The 24,456-nt window shown below is 41.8% G+C and overlaps 1 protein-coding gene and 1 pseudogene across 2 annotated transcripts in view; both read left to right on the top strand.

Moving 5' to 3' along the window:
* ZDHHC15 (zinc finger DHHC-type palmitoyltransferase 15) overlaps positions 1 to 24,456 on the top strand; it is a 384,007-nt gene that overhangs the window by 61,644 nt on the left and 297,907 nt on the right. For both annotated transcript variants that reach the window (XM_059679681.1, XM_059679680.1), the window contains exon 3: positions 19,828 to 19,922. In XM_059679681.1, the coding sequence (XP_059535664.1) occupies positions 19,828 to 19,922 (95 nt within the window). The remainder of the gene's footprint in view (positions 1 to 19,827; positions 19,923 to 24,456) is intronic.
* On the top strand, positions 22,639 to 23,151 carry LOC132224477 (10 kDa heat shock protein, mitochondrial-like; annotated as a pseudogene).

Raw genomic sequence — 24,456 nt, 5'->3', positions numbered from 1 at the left:
GACTGTCTTGACTTCATTGTATGCTCTTGCCTCCTTTGTCAAATATTAATTGAGCATACTGGCTTGTGTCAACTTCTGGGTTCTCTGTTCTGTTCCACTGGTCTATATGTGTGTTCTTCTGCCAGTACCAGGCAGTTTTGAGAACAGTGGCTTTGTAGTATAGCTTGATATCTGGTCTTGTGATCGCTCCAACATTGTTTTTCTTTCTCAAGATTGTTGCAGCTATTGGGTTCTTTTTTTTTTCCAGATGAATTTTTGTAGAGTTTGTTCTAGGTTTTTGAAGTATGCTGTTGGTATTTTAATAGGGGTTGCATTGAATTGATACTTTGCTTTGGGTAGTATGGGCATTTTCATGATGTTAATTATCCCAATTCATGAACACAGTATATTTTTCCACTTTTTTATGACTACAGTTCCTTTTTTCAATGTCTTGTAGTTTTCTGAATACAGCTTTTTTACATCCTTGGTTAAGTTTATTCATAAACATCATTTTTTTGGTTATTGTTGCTGTGGTAAATGGGATTGTTTCTTTTCTCTTTCTGAGAGAGTACATTGTTGATGTATGAAAAGGCCATAGATTTCTTGGCGTTAATTTTGTATCTTGCTACATTGCCACATTAATTTATTAAGTCTAATAGTTTTTTGATGGAATCTTTCGGGTTTTTTATGTACAATAGCATGTCATCTGCGAATAAGGACAGTTTTACTTCTTTTCCAATTTTGATGTCTTTTATTTCTTCTTCTTGTCTGATCACAATGGCTAGTATTTCCGGTACTATGTTGAACAGGAGTGGTGAGAGTGGGCATCCCTGTCTTGTTCCTGTCCTTAGGGTAAATGGTTTTAGTTTTTGCCCATTGAGTATGATGTTGGCTGTGGGCTTGTCATATATGGCTTTCATTATGTTGAGGTATGATCCTTCTATTTCCACGTTGGTGAGAGTTTTTATCAAAAATGGGTGTTGGATTGTGTCAAATGCTTTTTCTGCATCAATTGATATGACTATGTGGTTTTTATCTCTCAATTTGTTTATGTGATGTATCACGTTTATTGATTTGCGGATATTGTACCATCCTTGCTTCCCTGGGATAAATCCTACTTGGTCATGGTATATTATCTTTCTGATGTACTGCTGGATCTGATTTGCTAGGATTTTGTTGAGGATTTTGTCATCTATGTTCATGGGGGATATTGGCCTGTAATTCTTTTTCATTGTGTTGTCTTTTTCTGGTTTTGGTATTAGGGTGATGCTGGCTTCATAGAATGAGCTTGGAAGTGTTCCTTCCTCTTGAATTTTTTGTAGTAGCCTGTGGAGGATAGGTTTTAGTTCATCCTTGACTGTTTGATAAAACTCCCCTGTGAAGCCATCTTGCCCTGGACTTTTGCTTGCTGGAAGCTTTTTGATGACAGCTTCAATTTCTTCCATAGTTATTGGCCTATTGAGATTTTTAGAATCTTCCTGATTGAGTTTTGGAAGGTTGTATTTTTCTAGGAATATGTCCATTTCCTCCAGCTTGTCCAGTTTGTTGGAATAGAGTTGTTCATAGTATTTTTTTTTTAACAATGCTTTGTATTTCTATGGGGTCTGTTGTTATTTCTCCTCTTTCATTTCTGATTTTGTTTATTTTGGTCCTCTCTCTTTGCTTCTTGGTGAGACTGGCTAGAGGTTCATCAATCTTGTTTATCATTTCAAAGAAACAGCTCTTGGTTTTGTTGATCTTTTGTATGTTTTTTTTTCTGTCTATATGTTGTTTATCTCCAGTCTAATCTTTATTATTTCCTTCCTTCTGCTTACACTGGGCTTTTCTTGTTGCTCTTTTTCTAACTCTTTGAGTTGTAGGGTTAGGTAATTTATTACCATTGTTTCTTGGTTTTTTTTTGCATTAAACTTGTAGAGCTATGAACTTCTCTCTCAAGACTGTTTTCGCTGTGTCCCATTTATTTTGGATTGTTGTGTTTTCATTGTCATTTGTTGCCATGATGTTGTTTATTTCTTCTTTGATCTCTCTGGTAACCCAGCCATTGTTTAATAGCATGCTATTTAGTCTCCATGTGTTTGATGTTTTCGGATTGTTTTTATTATAGTTGATTTCCAGGTTTATGTCATTGTGATCTGAGAAGATGCTTGATATGATTTCTATGTTCTTGAATTTGAAGAGACTTTGCCTGTGACCCAATATATGGTCTATCTTTGAAAATGACCCATGTACACTTGAGAAGAATGTATATTCTGTGGCTTTGGGGTGATATATTCTGAAGATGTCAATTAATTCCATCTGATCTAGTGAGTTATTTAGGATTGATGTTTTTTTACTGAATTTTTGTTTAGAGGATTTGTCCTATGGTGATAGTGGGGTATGAAAGTCCCCCAGTATGATTGTATTGCTGTCTATCTCTCCCTTGATATCCTCCAGAAGTTTTTTAAAATATATAGTTTATTGATTTTTCACAGAGAGGATGGAAGAGGGATATAAAGTTAGAAACATCGATGAGAGAGGAACATCGATCAGCTGCCTCCTGCACCCCTCCTACTGGGGATGTTCCCTCAACCAAGGTACATGCCCTTCACCGGAATCGAACCTGGGGCCTTTCAGTCCACAGTCCGACACTCTATCCACAGAGCCAGACTGGCTAAGGCCTCCAGAAGTTTTTTATGTATTTGGGTGCTCCTCTATTGAGTGCATATATGTTTACCAGAGTTATGTCTTCTTGTTGGATTGCTCCCTTTAATATTAGGAAATGGCCTTCCTTATCTCTTCTTATGTCCTTCACTTTGTGATCTAATTTGTTAGATATAAGCATTGCTACCCCAGCTTTTTTTTTCATTTCCATTCACCCGAAATAGCTTTTTCCATCCCTTCACCATCAGTCTTTGTGCACCATTTTTTCTGAGGTGGGTTTCCTGTAGACAGCAGATATATGGGTCAAGTTTTCTTATCCACTCAGTTACCCTATATCTTTTCATTGGGGCATTTAAACTATTTACATTTAAAGTTATTATTGATAGGTACTTGTTTGTCACAATTTTTATTCTTTTCCCCTGTGTTCCTTCTTCCTTTTCTATTTCTTCTTTTTACAGTAGACCCTTTTGCTGGTTTGGTGGTAATAAACTCCCTTAGTCCTTTTTTGTCTTTGAAGCTCCTGATTTCACCCTCAAATTTTGATTGATAGCCTTGCTAGGTACAGTATTCTTGGATTCAGATCCTTCCTTTGCATGACTTTGTGTATTTCATTCCATTCCCTTCATCCCTGATGTGTTTCTGTTGAGAAATCAGTTGCTAGTCTGATCGGGGATCCTTTGTAGGTAACTTTCTGTATCTCTCTGGCTGCTTTTAATATTCTTACTTTGTTGTTGGTTTTTGCCAATTTAATTATAATGTGTTTTGGCATTGGTCTTTTGGGGTTTATTTTGTTTGGGACTCTGTGAGCTTCTTGGATTTGTGTGAGTTTTTTCTTGCCGTTATCAGGGATGTTTTTTGTCATTATTTCTTCAAACAGGTTTTTTATTCCTCGCTCAGTTTCCTGTCCTTCTGGCTCCCCTATTAAGTGGATGTTGTTTTGTTCTGTGTTGTTCCAAAATTCTCTTAGGCTCTCTTCCTGCTTTTTAATTTTTTTTTATTGTTGAAGCTGCTCTGCTTGGGTATTTTTTCCTACCTTGTCTTCTAGCTTAGTGATGCGGTCCTCTGCTTCTTCTAGTCCACTGTTGATGCTTTCTATTGAGTTCTTTTTGGCAGCGATGTCATTTTTCATTTCTTCTTGCTTCTTCATTTCTTCTTGGTTCTTACACATATTGCTGAATTTTTATTCTATTTTTATCATCCACTTTATGACCATTTCTCTGAATTCTTTCTCTGACAGGTTGCTTGCCTCCATTTCGTTTACTTCCTTTTCTGGTGATGCCTGCTTTTTCATTTGAGGGCCATTTCATTTTCTCCCCATGATCTCTCTTCTTCGGGTGTCTGGTTATGTAGTTCTCTCTCTCCTTATCCCAGGCGAAATATGACCTTTCTGTGAGGAGGTTGAGAGGTCCTCCAAATCCTCATGCTCACGCTGCTTGGGGGCCAGTGTTCCTGGGTTCACAGCTGTTCGCTGGGTGCAGATGTTGTAGATTCTCGGGATTTTCAGGCTTCCAAAAACGTCCACTCTCCCCTTCAAGACGGCACAGTCTCTGTTTCAGAGCCTGTCACTCGGGAGGGATCCCAGTAGCAGTTCCGGGTCAGGGGAACCCTGTCTGGCAACCCCCCATAGTCTCCTGGAGTATAGCTGTCCCTCAACTCACAAACAAACACTCCCCATGTGACCAAACAGTCTCCTTTCGTTCTCTCACTCATGCACTATCTTGCAGTCTTCCTTCCGGTCGGCAGCCATCTTCCTTCTCTCCAGAGATGTTTCTAATAACAACTTTACGCTACTTCCTCTATGTAGTTTAAGATTCCATAATTTTTTATCAAGGAATTTATAAATCTTTTGTTTCAGGAGAAAAGCTGAAGTAGTCATTCTACTTTCAGAAGCTATTCTCATAATTAGGTATTGACATTGCACCACAGTGACTAAATTTAGAACAACTGCATGCTTAGGTGGATTTTTCTTTGGTAGTTGGTCATAGCTGACTTCTGCTCCTGAAAACCTTAGCACATGTGGAAAGAAAAAAAATACATTTGAAAGGCTTTTGGCTTTCATACAGTAATTCCAGCTCCAGCAGCTTCTGATGCTTCATGGCAGTGATCAATAACAAATAAGCAAAGGGCTCTACTGTGCCTCTTTGCTTACAAAAAGATGTTTTCCCATTTCATTTGAATATCATTGAGTAGTCCAGTTCAGGGATACAATTCACAAACTGTTTAATTTCTGTGATGATCTGAAACCTCATAGAGCATCACACGTATATAGAAAGACTTGATGTCTCTGCCATTTATGAGTGATTACTCTAGGTACAAAATATTTAATTATAAATAAATATGTTACTAGCATTTTAAGGCAGAAAAAGAATGGACTTCCATACTTTGGGATCATGGCTTAGGAACACCATATATAAGGAGAAACATATTGAAAGTCATGGGACCTATCCATAACTCAGTAACACTTATTGCAGAGTGAAATGTGGCAGAGAGGTGGTAAATTCCCTCACAGGAATGTTGAAGAGGTGCTTCCTTCTTGGTATAGTAAGCTAAACAACAAAATTACCTCTGAGGCCTGTTTCTCATAGTTCACATGTCTTGGAATCACCTGTAGGAGTAGCTAAATTCTTGGAACCAAACTCAAATTACTGATTCAGAATCTTTGGTTAGAGCTTCGGAATTTGCATTCTAATAACCACCTGAATTGATTTAAATGCACACTAAAATTTGAGAAGCACTGCTCTGAAAGAAAGAGCTCTGGACTGGGAGTGAGGACACTGGGATTCTGGTTCCATCATTTCTATGAATTTGCTGGGTACCCTGACCATTTCGCTTACACTCTGTGGGCCTCAGTTACCTGTCAAAAGTGAGGCAGTTGAAAAAAATGATCTCTATGTTCTCACTCAACTGTGAGCCAGTAGCTCTCTGCCAGGCCTGGCTGCTCCGGGCCTGCTGCCCAGAGGCTCTCCTTGGCCCAGAGGCCCATCTGTGCCTGGGAAATGCAAACAACCCATCTCCCTGTTCTCAGGAACTCTGATAAAGGGCTTCCTTCCTATTCCTTGGCCAGCTTTCACCCCTGTGCCTCCACCACCAGCCCCTCCTGTCACATTATCCTCCACCCCCTCCACCCTCTGGCCACCAGACTTGACCTTGCCTAGGAGTTGGGGTCCACTCAACACTGCTCAGATCACCAGTTCCTTCTCTTCTTATGCAAGTGTTCTGTGCTCCAGCCTGGCCAGAGGCCCATCTGTGGCCGGGAGTGGAACGCTTGCCTTGATGCTGCAGCTACGAAGCAAGCACTCTACCAGGCTGCTCACGCTGCCCACTCTCAGTGGCCACCCTCCGCAGGACTGGGGGACTCCAGCGGGGCTGAGAGGACTGGGTGCCGCCGTCTTGTGGCTATGGGCACGGGCCATCTTTGTGACGGAGTGATTGTTAATTTGCATATTTCCCTTTTATTAGGTAGAATAGGATAGCCTGTATTCTACCAATCTACTAAATGACTTTGTCTTGGTCATTTAATCTCATAATTCCTCATTTTCCACCCTTCTATAGAAAAGTACTCATAACTTCTATGAAATCAAAGGATTTAAAAATAAGACGGGAAACCATAAAAATACCAGAGGAATCCACAGGCAGCAAAATCTAAGACATATGCCGAAGCAATTTCTTCACTGATGCTGCTCCTAGGGCAGTGGTTCTCAACCTTCTGGCCCTTTAAATACAGTTTCAAATGTTGTGACCTAACCATAAAATTATTTTCGTTGCTACTTCATAACTGTAATATTGCTACTGTTATGAATCATAATGTAAATATCTGATATGCAGGATGGTCTTACGTGACCCCTGTGAAAGGGTCGTTCGACCCCCATGGGGGTCGCGACCCACAGGTTGAGAACCGCTCTCCTAGGGCAATGTAAACTAAAGAGAAAATAAACAAATGGCAGTACATCAAAATAAAAAGCTTTTGCACAGGCAAGGAAACCATCAACAAAACAATAAGAAAGCCCACTGCATGGGAGAACATATTTGCCAATGTTATCAGTGATAAGGGTTTAATCTGCAACATTTACAGGGAACTCATACAACTTAACAAACGGAAGATAAACAGCCCAATCAAAAAATGGGCAGCAGACCTAAATAAATACTTTTCAAAAGAGACAGAAGGAAGGCCAAGAGACATATGAAAACATGCTCAAAGTCACTAATTATCTAAGATGCAAATCAAAACGACAATGAGGTACCATCTCACACCTTTCAGAATGGCTATCATCAACAAATCAACAAATGACAAGTGTTGGCAAGGATGCGGAGAGAAAGGAACTCTCGTTCACTGCCGGTAGGAATGCAGACTGGTGCAGCCACTGTGGAGAACAGTATGGAGTTTCCTTAAAAAACTAAAAATGGAACTCCCATTTGACCCAGTGATCCCACTGCTAAAGGGTGTCCCAAAATTCACGCAAGAAGTAATTTTGATAGAAAACACAGATTTATGATTAAAAATTGTAAACTTTTTATTGATTAATTAAATATACAGTATAGGGTTATGTATGGAATAGAATATCGGGTAAATGGCCTCCAATTTAGGCAAAAAAGCTGGATTATCATGTCACAATAGCGAGCACCATTAACTGTTATTGCCTGAGCAGCCGCATTTTTGAAGTAAAATGGTCCGATGATGCCTCCAGCCCAAAATCCGCACCAAACAATGTCACGTTGTGGATGCATTTGTTTCTCAATAATCACTTGTGGATTTTCTGAACCCCAAATGCGACAATTTTGTCGATTATCCAAGTCATCAAGATGAAAATGAGCCTCATAGAAATTCAACTACATTTATGCAAAATGGTCATGGAAAATTTCAACAAAAGAGTGTATGTGCCAGCAAAGCTGTGGCAGCAATTTACCCGATATGCTATTCCATACATAACCCTATACTGTATGCTTTATGAATCAATAAAAACTTTGCAATTTTTAATCATAAATCTGTGTTTTCTATAAAAATTACTTCTTGCGTGAATTTTGGGACACCCTTTAGCAGTGGGATCACTGGGTTAAATGGGAGTTCCATTTTTAGTTTTTTAAGGAACCTCCATACTGTTCTCCACAGTGGCTGCACCACTCTGCATTCCTACCAGCAGTGCACGAGAGTTCCTTTCTCTCCGCATCCTTGCCAACACTTGTCATTTGTTGATTTGTTGATGATAGCCATTCTGACAGGTGTGAGATGGTACCTCATTGTCATTTTGATTTTATTTGCATCTCTTGGGCAGGGCTGGGTCCCAGGGGATCAACAGGGTGGAGCAAGCAGTTATGGCTGCTCTCAGTCCTGCCCTCAGAGGCTCTGCTTCTCAGTGTCCTGGCAATCGCTGCAAGCCCCTCCCCCCACCCCCCCCCCCACCCCCCGAGAGAAAGCTGCCCTTGAGTTCCAACGGATGCCAGACAGTCCCACTTCTCCCGTATGAGTCTGGGTCCCCAGAGAGTCGCCCGGAACTGGTGCTCAGAGCTTGAGACTCCCTCCAGATTGAAAAAGACAACCGTGTCCTCAGCCACCAGCCCTCTCTGCATGCGCCTCTGTACCTCTGTATTTTACTTCCACACCGTACCTCCTCTGAGTCTCGGTATGCTTTTCTCTTCCCTTGTAGTTGTAGAGTTTCCACTCAGCCAGCCTTCCTGTGGTTCTGGATGATGTTCGTTCCGTCTTTTAGTTGTATTTTTGAAGTGGTTGTGCGAGGCAGCAATCTCCAGTGTTTACCTATGTCGCCATCTTGGTTTCTCCTATTTTACCAATTTTGAATCCCCAAAATAAATCCAACTTGGTAATGATGTATCATCTTTTCAATGTATTGCTGGATGTGATTTGCTAATACTTTGTTGAGCATTTTAGTATCTATATTTATTAGGGACATTAGCCTGTTATTTTCTTTCTTTGTAGTGTGATTATTTTATTTTGGACTTTAGATGGTCTCATAAACATAGCTTAGAAGTGCTCCTTACTCTTGAATTTTTCAGAGTATTTTTCGGAGGATTGGTGTTAGTTCTCTGAATGTTTGGTAGATCTCCCCTGTGATGTGGTCAGACTAGGGCTTCTTCTAATATACTGTTGATTTCTTCCAGGGTATTCTTTATTTCTGCTATTTCATTCTCTATTTCTGAATCATTCTTATTCATGATTTCTATATCTTTTTTCATTCTGATGTACTTCCTCCTAAATTTCTTATAGTTTTCATTGTATCACTTGTATTTCTTGCTATGATGTTTGAGGATCCTTATAACTATTAGTTTGAAATCTGTATCTGACTAATTGCTTGCCACCATTTCATTTAGATCAATTTCTGGTTAATCTTCCTTTTCTTTCATTTTGGGGTTGTTACTTTGTTTCTCCATTTTAGCTTTCTCTTTGTGTTTGTTTCCTTTTATTAGATAGAACTGCTTTGTTTTCCAGTCTTCATGGGGTGGTCTTATGTAGAAAGTCTCTTATGTGACTTAGTTGTAGAGCCTCTTTGAATGACTAAGCTCGATGTACTAGGAATGTCCCTCATGCAGGTTAATTTAGCTCTTCTGTTATAATTGGTATTGATTGCTGATGCATGATTTGAGGGTGGGGTCTCCCTTCAGGCTTGTTGACTCTAAGGCTCAACTCGTATCATGTAGTGCCAGCTGTAATACAGATGTGTACAGAGCAAAACAACACCAAACCAAAAAACATGAAAAACAAATCAAAACAAATCAACAATAAAGGCTGAAAAAGAAAGAGAAAATGTTAGAAAACAAACAGTACCAATTGGCTAGAGACCCAATTTATTGGAAGGGGGAGAACCAAAAAGGAGAATATGGAAGCAAATAAGGAAGAGAAATAAAGTTAGGATCTGGTATTTATTTGTGGAGGTCACTGGATTTTGCAATGGTATTGTTTATTCTGCCCCTTGGTGTGTTGGTCCTGGGCCTCCTTGGAGGTTCCCTGGTGGCAGTCAGTGTGAGTCACTGTCTCTGCTTGGTCCTGGGCAACCTGGCTGAATCCCACCATGGTGGAGACCCACGGGGTCTGTTGGGTTGTAGCCCAGATACTGGGTCTGCCTTGGGTATAACACTCTTAATGTCTCTGATCTGTCCCATTTTCCCTGCCTCCACAGAACTGAGCTCTGTGGGGTATCTGGTCTCGGTTAGGATGGTTTGAACAGACTCATGTTGCGAGTGGCATCTGTAGCGTGCAGGACAGATGGGCGGGTCCTTGTTCTCCTCCAATGTCTCAGCTCTGCCTGGTTTGCTTACACCCCTTTGCTACCACCACTAGAAGGAAGGGCTTTAAAATATTAATAAAAATAAAATAAAAATGTTAAAATTCAGCCTAGCTTGGCACTCCAAATTTTCAGTACCTTTTGCCCCTTCTAGGTGTGGCATCTGCCCAGGCTCTGTCTAATCAGGCCCAATGTCTGACTCTCCTGCACCACCAGACCTATATGTACATATTTCCAGGCCAGTGCTATTCCCCCTTGCCTGGGGTTGTTGCAAGGGAGGGCAGAAATAGTCGTTCTGCCGGTGGGAGAAAGGGTACTTCCCCTGCACTCCAGTTAGGTAGAACTGATCTTCCTTCCTGGTGCCTACTGTCCAGTTCACATCCTGTTCTCTGCTAACAGTTGCACAGATCTACAGCTTTTTTAGTTTCCACTTGGCCCTCAGTCCTAGCAGTACCCTCCCAGACAAACACCTCAGTTTCCTACCCTGACTTCTGTTAGTTGGGTCATGTGGCCCAGACCACTGTGGAGGTTAGCAGCAAGGTGGGTGCACTGGGTCACATTGGTGGGGCCAGAAGTGCTTGGGCAGGGCTGTGTGCACTGAGTTACAGCAGTTGTGGGGCCTTTCGCGGGGGGGGGGGTCCACAGCAGTGGGGCAAAGTGCACTAGATCTGGTGTGATGGGTCACAGTGATCGGTTGGGGCAGCCTGAGGTGCTGAGTTGTGGTGGCTGGGCCAGGTGCACCATGCTGCTGCAGAGTGGCTGGGTCCCTGTGTCACAGTCATTCCCTGCAGAGTCCTCCCAAGGAGGACCCTCTACCCAATATCTTTTTATTGGAATATTTAGGCCATTTACATTTAAAGTGATTATTGATACTTATTTAATGACATTTTATTCTTTGTTGTTGTTGTTAATCCTCACCTGAGGATATTTTTACATTTATTTTTAGAGAGAGTGGAAGAGAGAGGGAAAGACAGAGAGAAATATTGATGTGAGAGAAACACATCAATCGGTTGCCTCCTGCACAAGCCCCAACTAGGGCCCAGCCAGGGAGGAGCCTGCAACCAAGATACATGCCCTTGGCTAGAATTGAACCCATGACCCTTGGGTCTGCAGGCAGACACTCTAGCCACTGAACCAAACCAGCTAAGGAAACATTTTAGTCTTTATAACTCTTAAGGAAGAGCTGTTAACACTTTTTGTAATGCTGATTTGGTGATAATGAACTCCTTTAGCTTTTTCTAGTCTGTAAAGCTTTTTTCCTCATTCAATTATAAATGATAACATTGCTGTAAATCTAATGAACAAAATAAACTGATGAACAAAATAGATCCACAGATAGAGAAGCATGGAACTGATGGATGAATCTCAGAAGGAGGGGGTTGAGGTGGGAGGAGAGTAACCAAAGAACTTATATACATACTAGAGGCCCAGTGCACAAAAATTTGTGCACTCGGGGGGGGGGGGAGGGGGTCCCTCAGCCCAGCCTGCGCCCATTCACAGTCCAGGACCCCTTGGGGATGTCCACCTGTCTACTTAGGCCCACTCCCCAGGGGATCAGGCCTAAGCTTGCAGTCAGACATCTTTCTAGCAGCCAGGGAGCCCTTGGGGATGTCCGACTAAAGGCTTAGGCCCCCAAGGGATCAGGTCTAAACCGTTAGTTGGACATTCTTAGTGCTGCCGCGGAAGTGGGAGAGGCTCCTGGCACCACCACTGCGCTGGCCAGCCATGAGCCAGCTTCTGGCTGAGTGGCACTCCCCATATGGAAGTGCACTGACCACCAGGGGGCAGGTCCTGCATTGAACATCTGCCCCCTGGTGGCCAGTGCGCATCATAGCAACCGGTTATTCTGCCATTCAGTCAATGTACATATTAGCCTTTTATTATTATTATATAGGATGTCCCTATTTCCCCCCTTTTGCCCCCTCTACCCAGCTCTTGCCCCCCACTTCTCTCTGGCCATCACCTTACTGTTGTCTGTGTCCATAGGTTGTGCATATATTTTCTTTGGCTAATCCCTTCTTTAAATTCACTTCTTTAAATTTGTATTTTCAGATAAGTGCTTATAACTGCACTATTATATATTTTCTATTATGTCATTTAGAATTAAGATATTTTTTAATTGAACCCTTGTAAATTTAAGCACAATTTAATAAATTATGCTAGAAGCAATTAGGAGATTTTTCATGTAATGCAGATACATTTCAATTAATATTTTATTAATTTTTAAATTTTTTAATATTTTAATTTGAAATAATATAATACATCTAAAAAAACTATAAAATACTGCAGCATATTATATATACCCTTCTCCCAATTTCTTAGGTGTTAATAATTTAAACATAACCATTATACAACTAACAGAATTTGGAACATGTTTTTCTTATAATCTCTTTAATGTTACTTAATCCATTTACTTTGTTTTTGTTAATCTTCACCCAAGGATATTTTTCCATTGAATTTTAGAGAGAGTGAAGGGAAAGGGAGAGACACATAGATTGTTTGCCTCCTGCACATGCTTTGATAGGGACTGGGGATCAAGCCAGCAACTGAGGTACATGCCCTTGCCTGGAATCGAACCTGGGACCCTTCAGTCCACGGTCTAATGCTCTATCCACTGAGCAAAACAGGCTGCAGCTTAATTCATTTACTTTTAATCTATATGTGTCTTTATATGTAAAGCGGGTTTTGTTTTTGATTCACCCTCATAATCTGTCCTTTAGTTGGTGCATTTATGCCACTGACTTTCAGAGTGCTTACTGATATAGTTACTACCATATCAGGCGGCTTCTGGGTCCCGCCCTGCCTTGCCTTTTTTTTTTTCCCTTTTTTCTAAAACATTTCACTTTATTTAAAAGAAGCCAATATACAGGATATAAAGGGTATGATATTTACAACAGTACAGTAAATAGGTTGATTTCCCGGTAGGATCAGTAGTCTTTCAGTGAGTATTAACCCCCTTTCCCCTTGATGCTTGACCCAGCTGGCAAATCAACAGCAACAGTGGGGTGGGATGGGACTGCAGGATAGAAAGTCTTCCTGAAGGGATTAGTAGATGCTAAAATGTCCATGAAGGGGTCTTGGGGTGAGGGGTGCCTCTGCCTCATTCCTTTGAGGGCTTGGCAGCAGGAATGCTGAGGGATTTGCCCCAAACTAACACACGGCCCACCCTGAGCCTGTAAATCTTTCACCCATGGAATATTCCCTTCCTGAGAGAATCAGCCCTAATCCCTCAGCCAGTGCCTGGAGGAGCCGCCCAGGCCGTGGGCACATCCAGGACTGTGGACATTTCATGGCATTTCCACTCCCACTCCAGCTGCCTAACAACTCTGCACTACTCCCCTCGCCCACCTCCCCCGTCACTCCATCAGGACACCGTGCACAGGAGGGTACACTGGTTTTCCCATGTACATTGGGAACTGGCTGTTTCTGTTTTCTGGAGTAAAAAGGTTCCTGTGGGTCGGTTAAGGTCTCTGCTTGGCAAGAAGCTCTGTAACAGAGCCACTGACCACACCCACCTCCTCTGGGCATGGAGCAGCTCCGGCCCTCAGAGCTCATCTCTCCAGCAGAACTGAAGGGAAGACCATGTGTACCCTTCTGTCCCTCACCCTTCACATGCCCAGAACCTTCAGGGTCACACTTCCTAATTCCTATCACTGTATTTCATTAGTTCCATATTGTTTTACTAATCATGAATCTAAACAGATTGGTTCAAAAGGAGATCCTTCTATTTTTAAAGTAGCTGGGGCTTCTGGGGGCGGGCCTTGCCTTGCAGCCTGGACCGCTGATGGGTGGTTCCCAGGCCGCAAGGCAAGACCAGCTGCTGAGGCTTCTGGGGGCGGTCCCCACTGGGGTGCCTGGCCAGTCTGGGTGAGGGGCTGAGGGCCGTTTTCAAGCTGGCGGGTGACTGAAGCTCCCAACCCCTCCTTTCTTTCTTTCTTTTTTTTTTATTCTGGGATTTATTTACCTTCTATGGCTGTCACTGGAGCTGAGAGCTGGCTTTAGCTCTGACGCCGGCTCCAGCTTGAGGCCTCGGCTGCTGAAAGCAGGTTATCTTGGCTTTGTTTAGCTTCTATAATTGAAACTCTGTTGCCATCACTGGCGCTCTAAGCTCTGAGCTCACTGATGACTGAAAGCAGCTATCTGGGCTTTGTTTAGCTTCTATAATTGCAACATTATTGCAAACGGAGCTCCGAGCTGGGCTGCTGCAGGCCGGGAACTCTTGGTGCACCCCCTTGTGGTCTTTATGCACAGTGTTGTTGTAGTTAAGCCTTGATTGTTGTAGTTAACATAGGGAGGGAATGACCTCCAGGCCAATTGGCTGTGAGAATCAGCTGTGTCTGCAGTGGGAGAACTTCTGTGCTGGAGACACCCCTCTGGGGCAAGCCTTGCTTCAATGGGGCTTTGGTGCTCACTGGGTCTGCCCCCTGAGTGTGTCCTTTAAAGGTCCGAGGAGCTGCAAACTGGATGGTCCCACTCTGTCCACTGGGGACACTCGCTCCTGGATCTCTAGGGAGGTGCTAATCTAGCCTTTGCCTGAGGCTACCCAGCAAAAGCCTCTGTGCAGAGCTTGGGTGGGACGGGGCGGGTCCCACGGGATCCACAGGGTGGAGCAAGCAGTTATGGCTGCTCTCAGTCCTGGCCTCAGAGGCTCTGCTTCTCAGTGTCCCGGTGATCGCTGCATGCCCCTCGGAGAGAAAGCTGCCCTCGAGTTCCGACCGATGCCAGACAGTCCTGCTTCTCCCATGTGAGTCTGGGTCCCCAAAGACTCGCCCAGAACTGGAGCTCAGAGCCAGTTTGAAAATCTGGAGCTCCCTCCAGATTGAAAAAGACAACCGTGCCCTCAGCCACCAGCCTGCTCGGCATGCACCTCCGCACCTTAGTATTTTACTTCCGCACTGTGCCTCCTCTGAGTCTTGGTATCCTTTTCTCTTTTCTTCTAGTTGTAGAATTTCCACTCAGCCAGCCTTCCTGTAGTTCTGGATGATGTCCATTCCGTCTTTTAGTTGTATTTTTGAAGTGGTTGTGCGAGGCAGCAAACTCCGATGTTTACCTATGCCGCCATCTTGGTTTCTCCTATCTCTTTGTTTTATCATTTCCCATTTTAATTATGATGTGTCTTGGTGTGGGCCTCTTTGGAGTCACCTTGTTGGTTCTTCCTGTATGTCCTGGACTTGTGTATCTTTTTCCTTCACCAGGTTATGGAAGTTTTCAGTCATTATTTCTTTTTCTTTCTCTTTTTTTAAAAAAATATATTTTATTGATTTTTCACATAGAGGAAGGGAGAGGAATAGAGAATTAGAAATATTGATGAGAGAGAAACATCAATCAGCTGCCTCCTGAACACCCCCTACTGGGGATGTGCCCACAACCAAGCTATAAGCCCTTGACCGGAATCGAACTTGGGACCCTTCAGTCCACAGGCCAGCACTCTATCCACTGAGCCAAACCAGTTAGGGCCGTTATTTATTTAAATATGTTCTAAATCTCTTGTTCCCTCTCTTCTCCCACTGATATGCCTATGATGTGCATATTGCTATGCTTCATGTTGTCCCAATGATCACTTAAACTATCCTCTTTTTAAAATATTTTTTTCTTTTTAGTTTTTGATTGGGTGTTTTAAGCTACCCAGTCTCTTTCAATTTGGTGATTTGATTCTCTGCATCATTCAACCTACTGCTTATTTCTTCCAGTGTATTGTACATTTCACATATTGTATTCTTCATTTTTGACTGGTTATTTTTTATGGTTTCTATGTCCTTTACATGCTGTTGTAGTTCTCACTAAGTTTTTTTCAGTTTATACTGTTAGTTGAGCATCCTTATAACCATTTTTTGAACTTTGTATCTGGTAAATTGCCTGCCTCCATTCATTTAGTTCCCCCCCCCTTTTTTTTTAGATTTCTCTTGTTCTTTAATTTTAGGTTTCTTTGTCTCCCTATTTTGGCTGCCTGTCTATGTTTATTTCTATGTATTAGGTAGATCTTCTATGTCTTCCAATCTTGGGAGGGACTCTGGAACAGGTCAATACAAGATGCTGCATGTGATTTGTCCTGGGCAAACCTGTTTGGAGCTATGAAGCAATTCACCATTTGAGTCTGACTCTACTGGTCCTGGATGTGCATGAAAAGGATCAAGCTATGCAACAAGGCTGACTTTCACCAGCACTGAGTCCAGGTTCAGGTCAGCAAAAGGCCCTAGGCACCCTGAGATTAGCCTACACCTGACTCGTCTGCCAGCTGCCTCTTAGGTTCAGTCACTGAAACTGCCTCTGGTGGTAATTGAGTTGTAGGAAGAAGGTTCTCTCGGTGAGTCACCAATTTGTTGCAAGTGGTTTTCAACAGAGTGATACAGGCTAAATCTCAGTGACATTCTTAGGTCTGAGGCATCTCAGCAAATGTTCTAGGGCAGCGGTTCTCAACCTGTGGGTCGCGACCCCTTTGGCGGTCGAACGACCCTTTCACACGGGTCACGTAAGACCATCCTGCATATCAGATATTTACATTATGATTCATAACAGTAGCAACATTACAGTTATGAAGTAGCAACGAAAATAATTTTATGGTTGGGTCACAACATGAGGAACTGTATTTAAAGGGCCAGAAGGTTGAGAACCACTGTTCTAGGGTATATCTTATCTAGCTGCTACCCATGAGTTGCCTGCAGACCTTTGTGATTGGTCATGGTCTCAGGAAATCATCAGGGCTTTCCAGCAGACTTTATCAGTCCTAAAGAGACTAATATTTGGCTGTGTGAAAGAAGGGCTCTGCACCCATTGGATCTGCAAGCACAAAATGGCCCCCTTTTTTGAAAGACACAACTCAGTCTGTTTGAGAGCTTATCAACAGCTGTATCTCATCAGGGCTGGGCTGCCAGGAATTGGGAGGGTGGAACTAGCAGATCTCTCACGAGAGAGGGAGCATCTGTCAGGCTTATGAGAAGGAGGAAGGAATGACCCAAACTCCAGAGTCACAAAACTCAGTCACTGACACCATCTAAGTCTACTCAGACTTCCATACCACTTTCCAGGCAGCTGACTCCTTAGCAGGGTTTGAGCACCACAGGATGAGGTGACAGGGAGTTTAGAAGGTGAAGGTATTTCATTCTCCCAGGCTGATCCCATAATGAGGAGAATTCTCCACGCAAGAAGTATGGCATCTGCAGTGTGGTAGAGGGACTCAGGACAAAGATCCTGGCAGCTTTCCCTTGAACTCTTTCCCCAGAGCCACAAACCTCACAAAACTCTAGACCCCTTTGCCAAGGTGAGTGGCTGCAAATGAGATTTCATGTGTTTTCCCTCTAAGAGCGCCCCTGTGTTTTTTGTAGTGACCTGTCTCTCCGTGACTGACAGAATGCCCCACTGATTTGCATAGCTAGAAGTTATGTGGGCTCTGGTGCTCTGGACTTGGGATTCTGGCATGGGGTTGAGACCCTTCATTTCTCAGTGGGAACCTTTGCAGCTGAGATATCCTTCCAGGATCACAGCTGCTGCCTATGGGAGTGATGCTGGCCCTTTTCTCATCTCCACTCTTTCTGTCACAATGTGACTCCTTCTATAAATCCTTCATTATAAGACTTCTGTTCAGCTAGTCTTCATTTGGTTATTCATGTTGATTGTTCTATATTTTAGTTGTAATTCCAGTTTGGTATTATGGAGGGTAAATGTAACATCTACCTACTCTGCTGCCATCTTGGGTCCCCATACAACTTTTAAAAATGAGAATGAGGAAGTTCACTCACTCTAAGTTATATTAAATGAATGATATCCAACTTATAGTAAATAAAAATGAATGAAGGTGAAAAACTATATGTAGAATACTGCTACTTGTGTGAAAAAAGCACACTCTTTGGGTGCTTTTATATATAAAATTTGAAATGATACAGAATAAACTCATGTCAGTGTAACATTTCTAGCTTTCAGGGAGGAAAACTGTGTTGCTGAGGGACAGACATAGAAGGGAGACTTTCACTGTACAATTACAACTTCAAATTTTGAGCCTTGTATTTATATTATTTTTCAAAAGAAATACAGTGAAAAAATTTTGAACATATTAAAAATTCCGTGTGTATTATGTTCATACATATTTATATAAACATATAAAAATAAGATTCAGAATGATACACATCAAACACCAAACCAAACAGGTATTATATCTTAAGAAGGAGATGTGGAAAGTTAGACTTCTGTGTGTGGTGGATATTTACTTTTCCTTGCTTAAATTTCAAAATGAGGTTTCCTAATTACACAAATCAACCACATAAAAAAAGTCCTATACTATAGGGCTGAGGCACTGGACCAAGATAGTACAGCTTTTTTTAAAAATATATTTTATTGATTTTTTACAGAGAGGAAGGGAGAAGGATAGAGAGTTAGAAACATCGATGAGAGAGAAACATTGATCAGCTGCCTCCTGCACACCCCCTACTGGGGATGTGCCCGCAACCAAGGTACATGCCCTTAACTGGAATCGAACCCGGGACCTTTCAGTCCACAGCCCAATGCTCTATCCAGTGAGCCAAACCAGTCAGGGCCAGCTTTTTTTTTTTTTTTAATTCAACCATAATGTATGAAAGTTTCAGCCCTATTAACATGCTTGTAACATAATTTCCTTGAGTCTTTCTGATGAATTGAAGTAATAAGACCTTGTTTTCACCACTTAAAGTTAAGAAAACGCAAAATCCAATATATAGAAAATGAATCATAGAATTGTACACTTTAAGCATATAAATTTATTAACCAATGTCACCCCAGGCAATTAAAAACATTTTTAAAGGAAGTAATCAGCCATGGCTGGTGTGGCTCATTTGGTTGGAGCATCATCTGGTACATCAAAAGGTCGCTGGATCATTTCCCTGTCAGGGTACATACTCAGGTTGTGGGTTTGACCCCTGGTAGGGGTTTGTGTGGGAACCAACTGATGGATTTTTCTCTCTCACACTGATGTCTCCCTATCTCAATTCCTCTCCCTCTAAAAACAATTTTTAAAAGTTTGTAAGAAGGAAGTAATAAGACCTTACCATGCAAGTACTCGAAATTAAACTGTAAACTAACCTTTAATCTTATAATGAAGTCTGTGAAGAATACTGAAACTTCCCATATAGGAGGCAAAGAATATACAAAGAAAAGCAGTGGTGAACCACTTTTACAATTGTCTTAAAGGTACAACTCACATTTCAATAGTGTGTATTCTTTGGAGCTACTGAAAAGACCTTGTGATTTAGAGGCAGAAATGTACTTTTCAAAACCTGGTTATATTATATAGTAGTTGTGTGAACTGGCATAATCAACTAACCCTATAGTTAATCAACTATCCCTATTTTATCAGCAATCTCAGAAATGTAATGAAAAATTAAATAAGATATTATGAAAGCACATTGTAAACTCTATAGTGCTGTGAAAATACTATTATTATCATTTTTTATCACCCACAGTGGCAGAGTTAATAACAATTGGCTATTGTACCTTCCCCCATATTGTCATAAAGGACATTTTCTCTTTATTCTTAGAATTGCATGGCAACTTTTCAAACATGCAACATCCAGAAAGTCGTTGGTTCAAATTTTTTTTTATAATATATTTTATTGATTTTCTACAGAGAGGAAGGGAGAGGAATAGAGAGTTAGAAACATTGATGAGTGAGAAACATCGATCAGCTGCCTCCTGCACACCTACTACTGGGGATGTGCCCGCAACCAAGTTACATGCCCTTGACTGGAATCAAACCTGGGACCCTTCACTCCGCAGGCCAACGCTCTATCCACTGAGCCAAACCAGTTAGAGCGTTGGTTCAAAATTTTGCATTATAATATTTTCTCTCACTGCATGGGAAAAATAATTTAAATTTTATAGTAATACTAAAAAATTTGGTAATAGGAAAACAAAATGGAAATTTGATTTTGAGCTTTATGTCTTTTTGAACTCTTAGAAATGGACAAAAGGATAGTGTGAACACATTTTCTTTTTTCTTAAATTTCAGTTATCTACCTCATATTCTACCATGCCATCTTTGTGTTCTTTACCTGGACCTACTGGAAGTCTATTTTTACGCTCCCTCTACAGCCAAATCAGAAGGTAAGAAATCTTATCCTACATAATAAAAGCCTAATATGCAAATTGACCTAATGGTGGAAGGACCAGCTATGACGCACACTGACAACCAGGGGGCAGACACTCAATGCAGGAGCTACCCCCAGCCCGCAGGCCCCAGGCCAGCTAAGGCGGGTGCCAGCGGAGGTGACACAAGCTATATCTTGTGGAGCAGGCGATGGGTGAATGGGCCACAAAGGGAGGTGACATGCAGCAGTGGAGGGGCAGGGCCAGTGAGCAGGTGGTGCCAGGCCGGCCAAAGCGGGTACCAGTGCGGGCCCCCCTGATTGCCCCGCTGGTTGCCCCACAAATCAACCCTGATTGCCGGCCAGGCTTAGGGACCCTACCTGTGCAGGAATTTCATGCACCAGGCCTCTATTTACTTCATAAAGGCTAAAAACAGAGGAAAATAGAAATGCCAATAAGGCAAGATGAGGACAAAAAGAGAAGGAAAAAGCCTTCTGCTACAAAATGGAGATTCAGTGTAATCTTTAAAAACAACTCTTAGTGATAAAGATAAATGAATGTAATATTGCCTATTTGAAGGAGTTTGTGAAATCACCAGCCATGTATATATTTAAACTAGGAAACCAATGCCTGCATTGGTGATATAATTAGAGAAACAAAAACCAATTTTAATTTTGAAAGCTCATCTAGTTCCATTCTGTGAAACTATTATTTTGGAACCCAGTGAGACTCTGGAAGACAACTCTTGGGAAAAATTTAGAATTGTTAAATTGATCATTTTCAAATTGTGCTTCATTAAATCAAAGTGTTTCCTGCAATATTTGATAATCTTTATCAAATAATTTGTAATCATATCAGGCACTTATAATATGTGACGTCTGTAAAACAGATTCAAATCCAAAGTAGAAACATTAAAAAAAATACAGTGGATCCCAGCCAGCATGGCTCAGGGGTTGAGCAGTGACCTATAAACCAGAAAGTCACAGTTTGATTCCCAGTCAGGGCACATGACTGGGATGCGGGCTTGATCTCCAGTGTGCGGCATGCAGGAGGCAGCCAATCAATGATTCTCTCTCACCGTTGATATTTATATCTCTCTATCCCTCTCTCTTCCTCTCTGAAATCAATAAAAATATATTTTAAAAATGGAATCAAATTGGTGCACAAGAAAAATCCAATTAAACACGAAGGAAGGCAGTAATGCAAGAATTGATAACATAAAAGATAAAAGCTCATAAAATTGAACAGAAAAATTGTATAAGCACTTTTTTATGAGTAATTACTTGAAATATAAATGAATTAAGCTATCCAATTGAGAGGCAGATATTTACATAATTAATAAACATCACCTATCTTTATGCTGTCTACAAATGAGTGACTTAAAACCAGACATAACTAGGTAATAAGTGAAAGGATGTAAAATGTTATTCCAAGCAAATAGTAACCAAAAGAGAGCAAAAAGAGTAGCTATACTAATGTCACATAAAAGAGGTTTTAAGCCAAAAATTATTATAAGATACAAAGAGATAAAGATCTTACTGAGTGATGTCAGAGTAGAAGATACCAGCCTGCCCCGCCCCCCCAGATGACAGCGATGCATGAATGAAAATAGCCATGGTAGAGGTACAGTGAGTGTCTAATTAAGAAGCTGCAACAACACTGTGGAACAAAAAATAAAGAATGATCACATAGGAAAGATTGCTGGTGATATCAGTATGATGGAGAGATATTGAAAAGTCTAAGAACAAATAAACAGTGGGTGCTAACAGCATCAGGCACAAGGTCTGCTCTGTGGAGGACCCTGGCAGCTTTAGCCACTGAACATATCAATAGTCCTAAGCACAGCCATGAATTCCTACAGCTTTAATAGTAGAGGACCCCAAAAATGTTTGTTGATTTAGACCCCAGCAGCCTCCACCACAGAGGATACTGGCAGCTTTTGCCATTGAAGTTAGCAACAGCCGTCACTACCACAGACTCTCTTTAAAGTGGGATTCTACTGAGACCTCTCTATGAAAAAGAAGCCACTGTTGTGCCATTCCAGTACTAAGGCTGCCACCACCAACCTTGTGCTTGCCCTAGACCCCAGCGTCATGGCTACGCTATGGGCACCTGCCCCAGACCCAAGTTCCACAGCCATTCCACCCATGTCCATGTTCCAAACCCTGTCTCCAGGGCCACTCTGCATATACCAGTACCTCAATCACCAGAGCCACTGACACCAATGGATATCCCATGCTGCAGATACCAGTGACACTATCACTTCATGCACACCTCTGCTCTGGTCTCTGGATCTGTGGCCAATTTGCAAGTGTTCACAATATGGAAACTGGAACATTGCTTCAGTGGATCCACCTGTCCTCTGGAACACATGACCGTAGCTTCTCCACTTGTACCCAAACTTAGGTACCCAAGGTACTACCATAGCAGACTCATTTATTCACCACATATACCTTCTCTGCAAATGTATTCATCTAAGTCAATGGAGTCTATGCCTTAGACCACAGAGCCTCTGTAGCTCTGTGTGAGCCTGAGTTCTGTACCTAGGTTGTGTGGCTGCTTCCCAAGCATCTTTACCTCATACACTATTGCCAACACTGCAGTGTGAGTGCCTGTACCACAGGCACTAGTACCAACACTGCCCCAGACCAAGAGCCACTCCAGTAGCTTCATGTATGCCTCCAATCCAGTCTGACCCCGTGGGCACTCCATGGTCACCCATACATCAAATTTCATTGACATAGCTACTGTAAATGGCTCAAAGGATTCCCTCAGCCATGATTTCCACCATGGGTGATAAAACTTTGCAGCCACAGCATTACACCAGAGTTCAAACTGTGGAGGCAGGAGTCATGGCAGGACAGATGTTTAGAAAGTTTCTTCCCCTCTTGGACTGAGTATTAGTTGAAAGAAGTGCTGTGGAAACTGTAACCAAAGTAGGCATTGTGCATTCAGAAAAATCTCAAGGAAAGTCTTGCAAGCAACAGTAGTAGCTGTTGGATTGCCCTCCAAAGGAAAGGGTGGAGAGATTCAACCAGTTAGCATGAAAGTTGAAGATAACATTTTTTTCTTCCAGAATATGGCGGCACCAAAGTAGTTCCAGATGACAAAGATTGTTTGTTATTTAGAAATGGTAACATTCTTGCAAAGCCTGTAGACTGAAATGAAGAACTATTGAAATGGCAGCACCTGAAGCTGCCCATTCCATTGAAGTTCTGAAATCTTCAATCATATAAACAATTTATGAGTCTTGTTTATAATAAACTAATAATATATAAACTAATGGCATTCAGTGTCTCTTGAAATTAAGTTTCGCTGTACTGATATAACATTTTTTTAATCTCCTTAATGAATTTGAAGTGATAAAATTTAAAATATATTAGGTAAAACAAAATATACTGTTAAATGGCTTTCACCTACTAGTATTTCTTTTTAATGTGGCTACTATCAAATTTTAATTTGGTTCCCGATGGGATAGTGCTGTTCTAGATTTTTTCTACATTTTTATCATGTTTTACATGAGGATGAGAATCCAAAGGGAGGGCAGAAAGGACTGCCAGAAAGTTGAGAGGAAGGAAAGAAATTTTTTAATCTTCATTTTTAAATATACCTCAAGGTCACCATGCTTGAGCCTAGTTTTCAAGAATAAATTACATTTTGACATATTGCAGGAAGACATCCAAATTTTCCTTTTCTACAATAATTTAATTCTATTTGATATTATTTTCAATATCTGTGTCATTTGCTAGAGTTTCCTTAAATGGTTTTCAATTATATAGATTAATTTCTGCAAAAATTTGACTGTATAGGCTTTTGGCAAGATATATTTTCTTGTTTTAACATTTTTAAATGGTTTGAAATAAACAAATAAACAAACAAACATTTAAGTCAAGTCAGCATCTTGGCTGCTGGGGTTGTCCAGGGGTCCCCAAAGGTGTGGACGGAGTCAGCAAAGAAGGAACGACACAGAGGCAGCGTTCAGTTGATCAGCAGCCTAGCCAGGATCTCTAGCCAGGTTCTGGTCAGGATCTCCAGCGAAGTTCTGGTTAGGATCTCCAGCCAGGTTCTGTGTCCATGTTCTCTTGCTAGGTTCTCCAGCCAGGTTCTCCAGGTTCTCCCGCCAGGTTCTGTAGCCATGTTCCATTGCTAGGTTCTCCAGCCAGGTTCTGTAGCCATGTTCCCTTGCTAGGTTCTCCAGCCAGGTTCTGTCCAGGTTCTCCAGCCAGGTTCTGCAGCCATGTTCCCTCGCTAGGTTCTCCAGCCAGGTTCTGTCACCAGGTTCTAGTCAGGTTCTCTTGCCATGTTCTATCCAGGTTCTGTAGCCAGGTTATGTCTCTAGGTTCTTCAGCCAGGTTCTCTTGCTAGGTTCTGTCTCTAGGTTCTGAGGCCAGTTTCTGTCCAGGATCTTTTGCCATGTTCTCTCGCTAGGTTCTGTCTCTAGGTTCTGAGGCCAGTTTCTGTCCAGGATCTTTTGCCATGTTCTCTCCAACAAACTTCTTCTGTCTCTAGGTTCTGTGTCTAGTTTCTGTCTGTACTGATGTAACATTTTTTA

This window comes from Myotis daubentonii, chromosome X, assembly GCF_963259705.1.
Source record: "Myotis daubentonii chromosome X, mMyoDau2.1, whole genome shotgun sequence".
Lineage (NCBI taxonomy): Eukaryota > Metazoa > Chordata > Mammalia > Chiroptera > Vespertilionidae > Myotis > Myotis daubentonii.
This window is presented reverse-complemented; position numbering and strand designations above follow the sequence as displayed.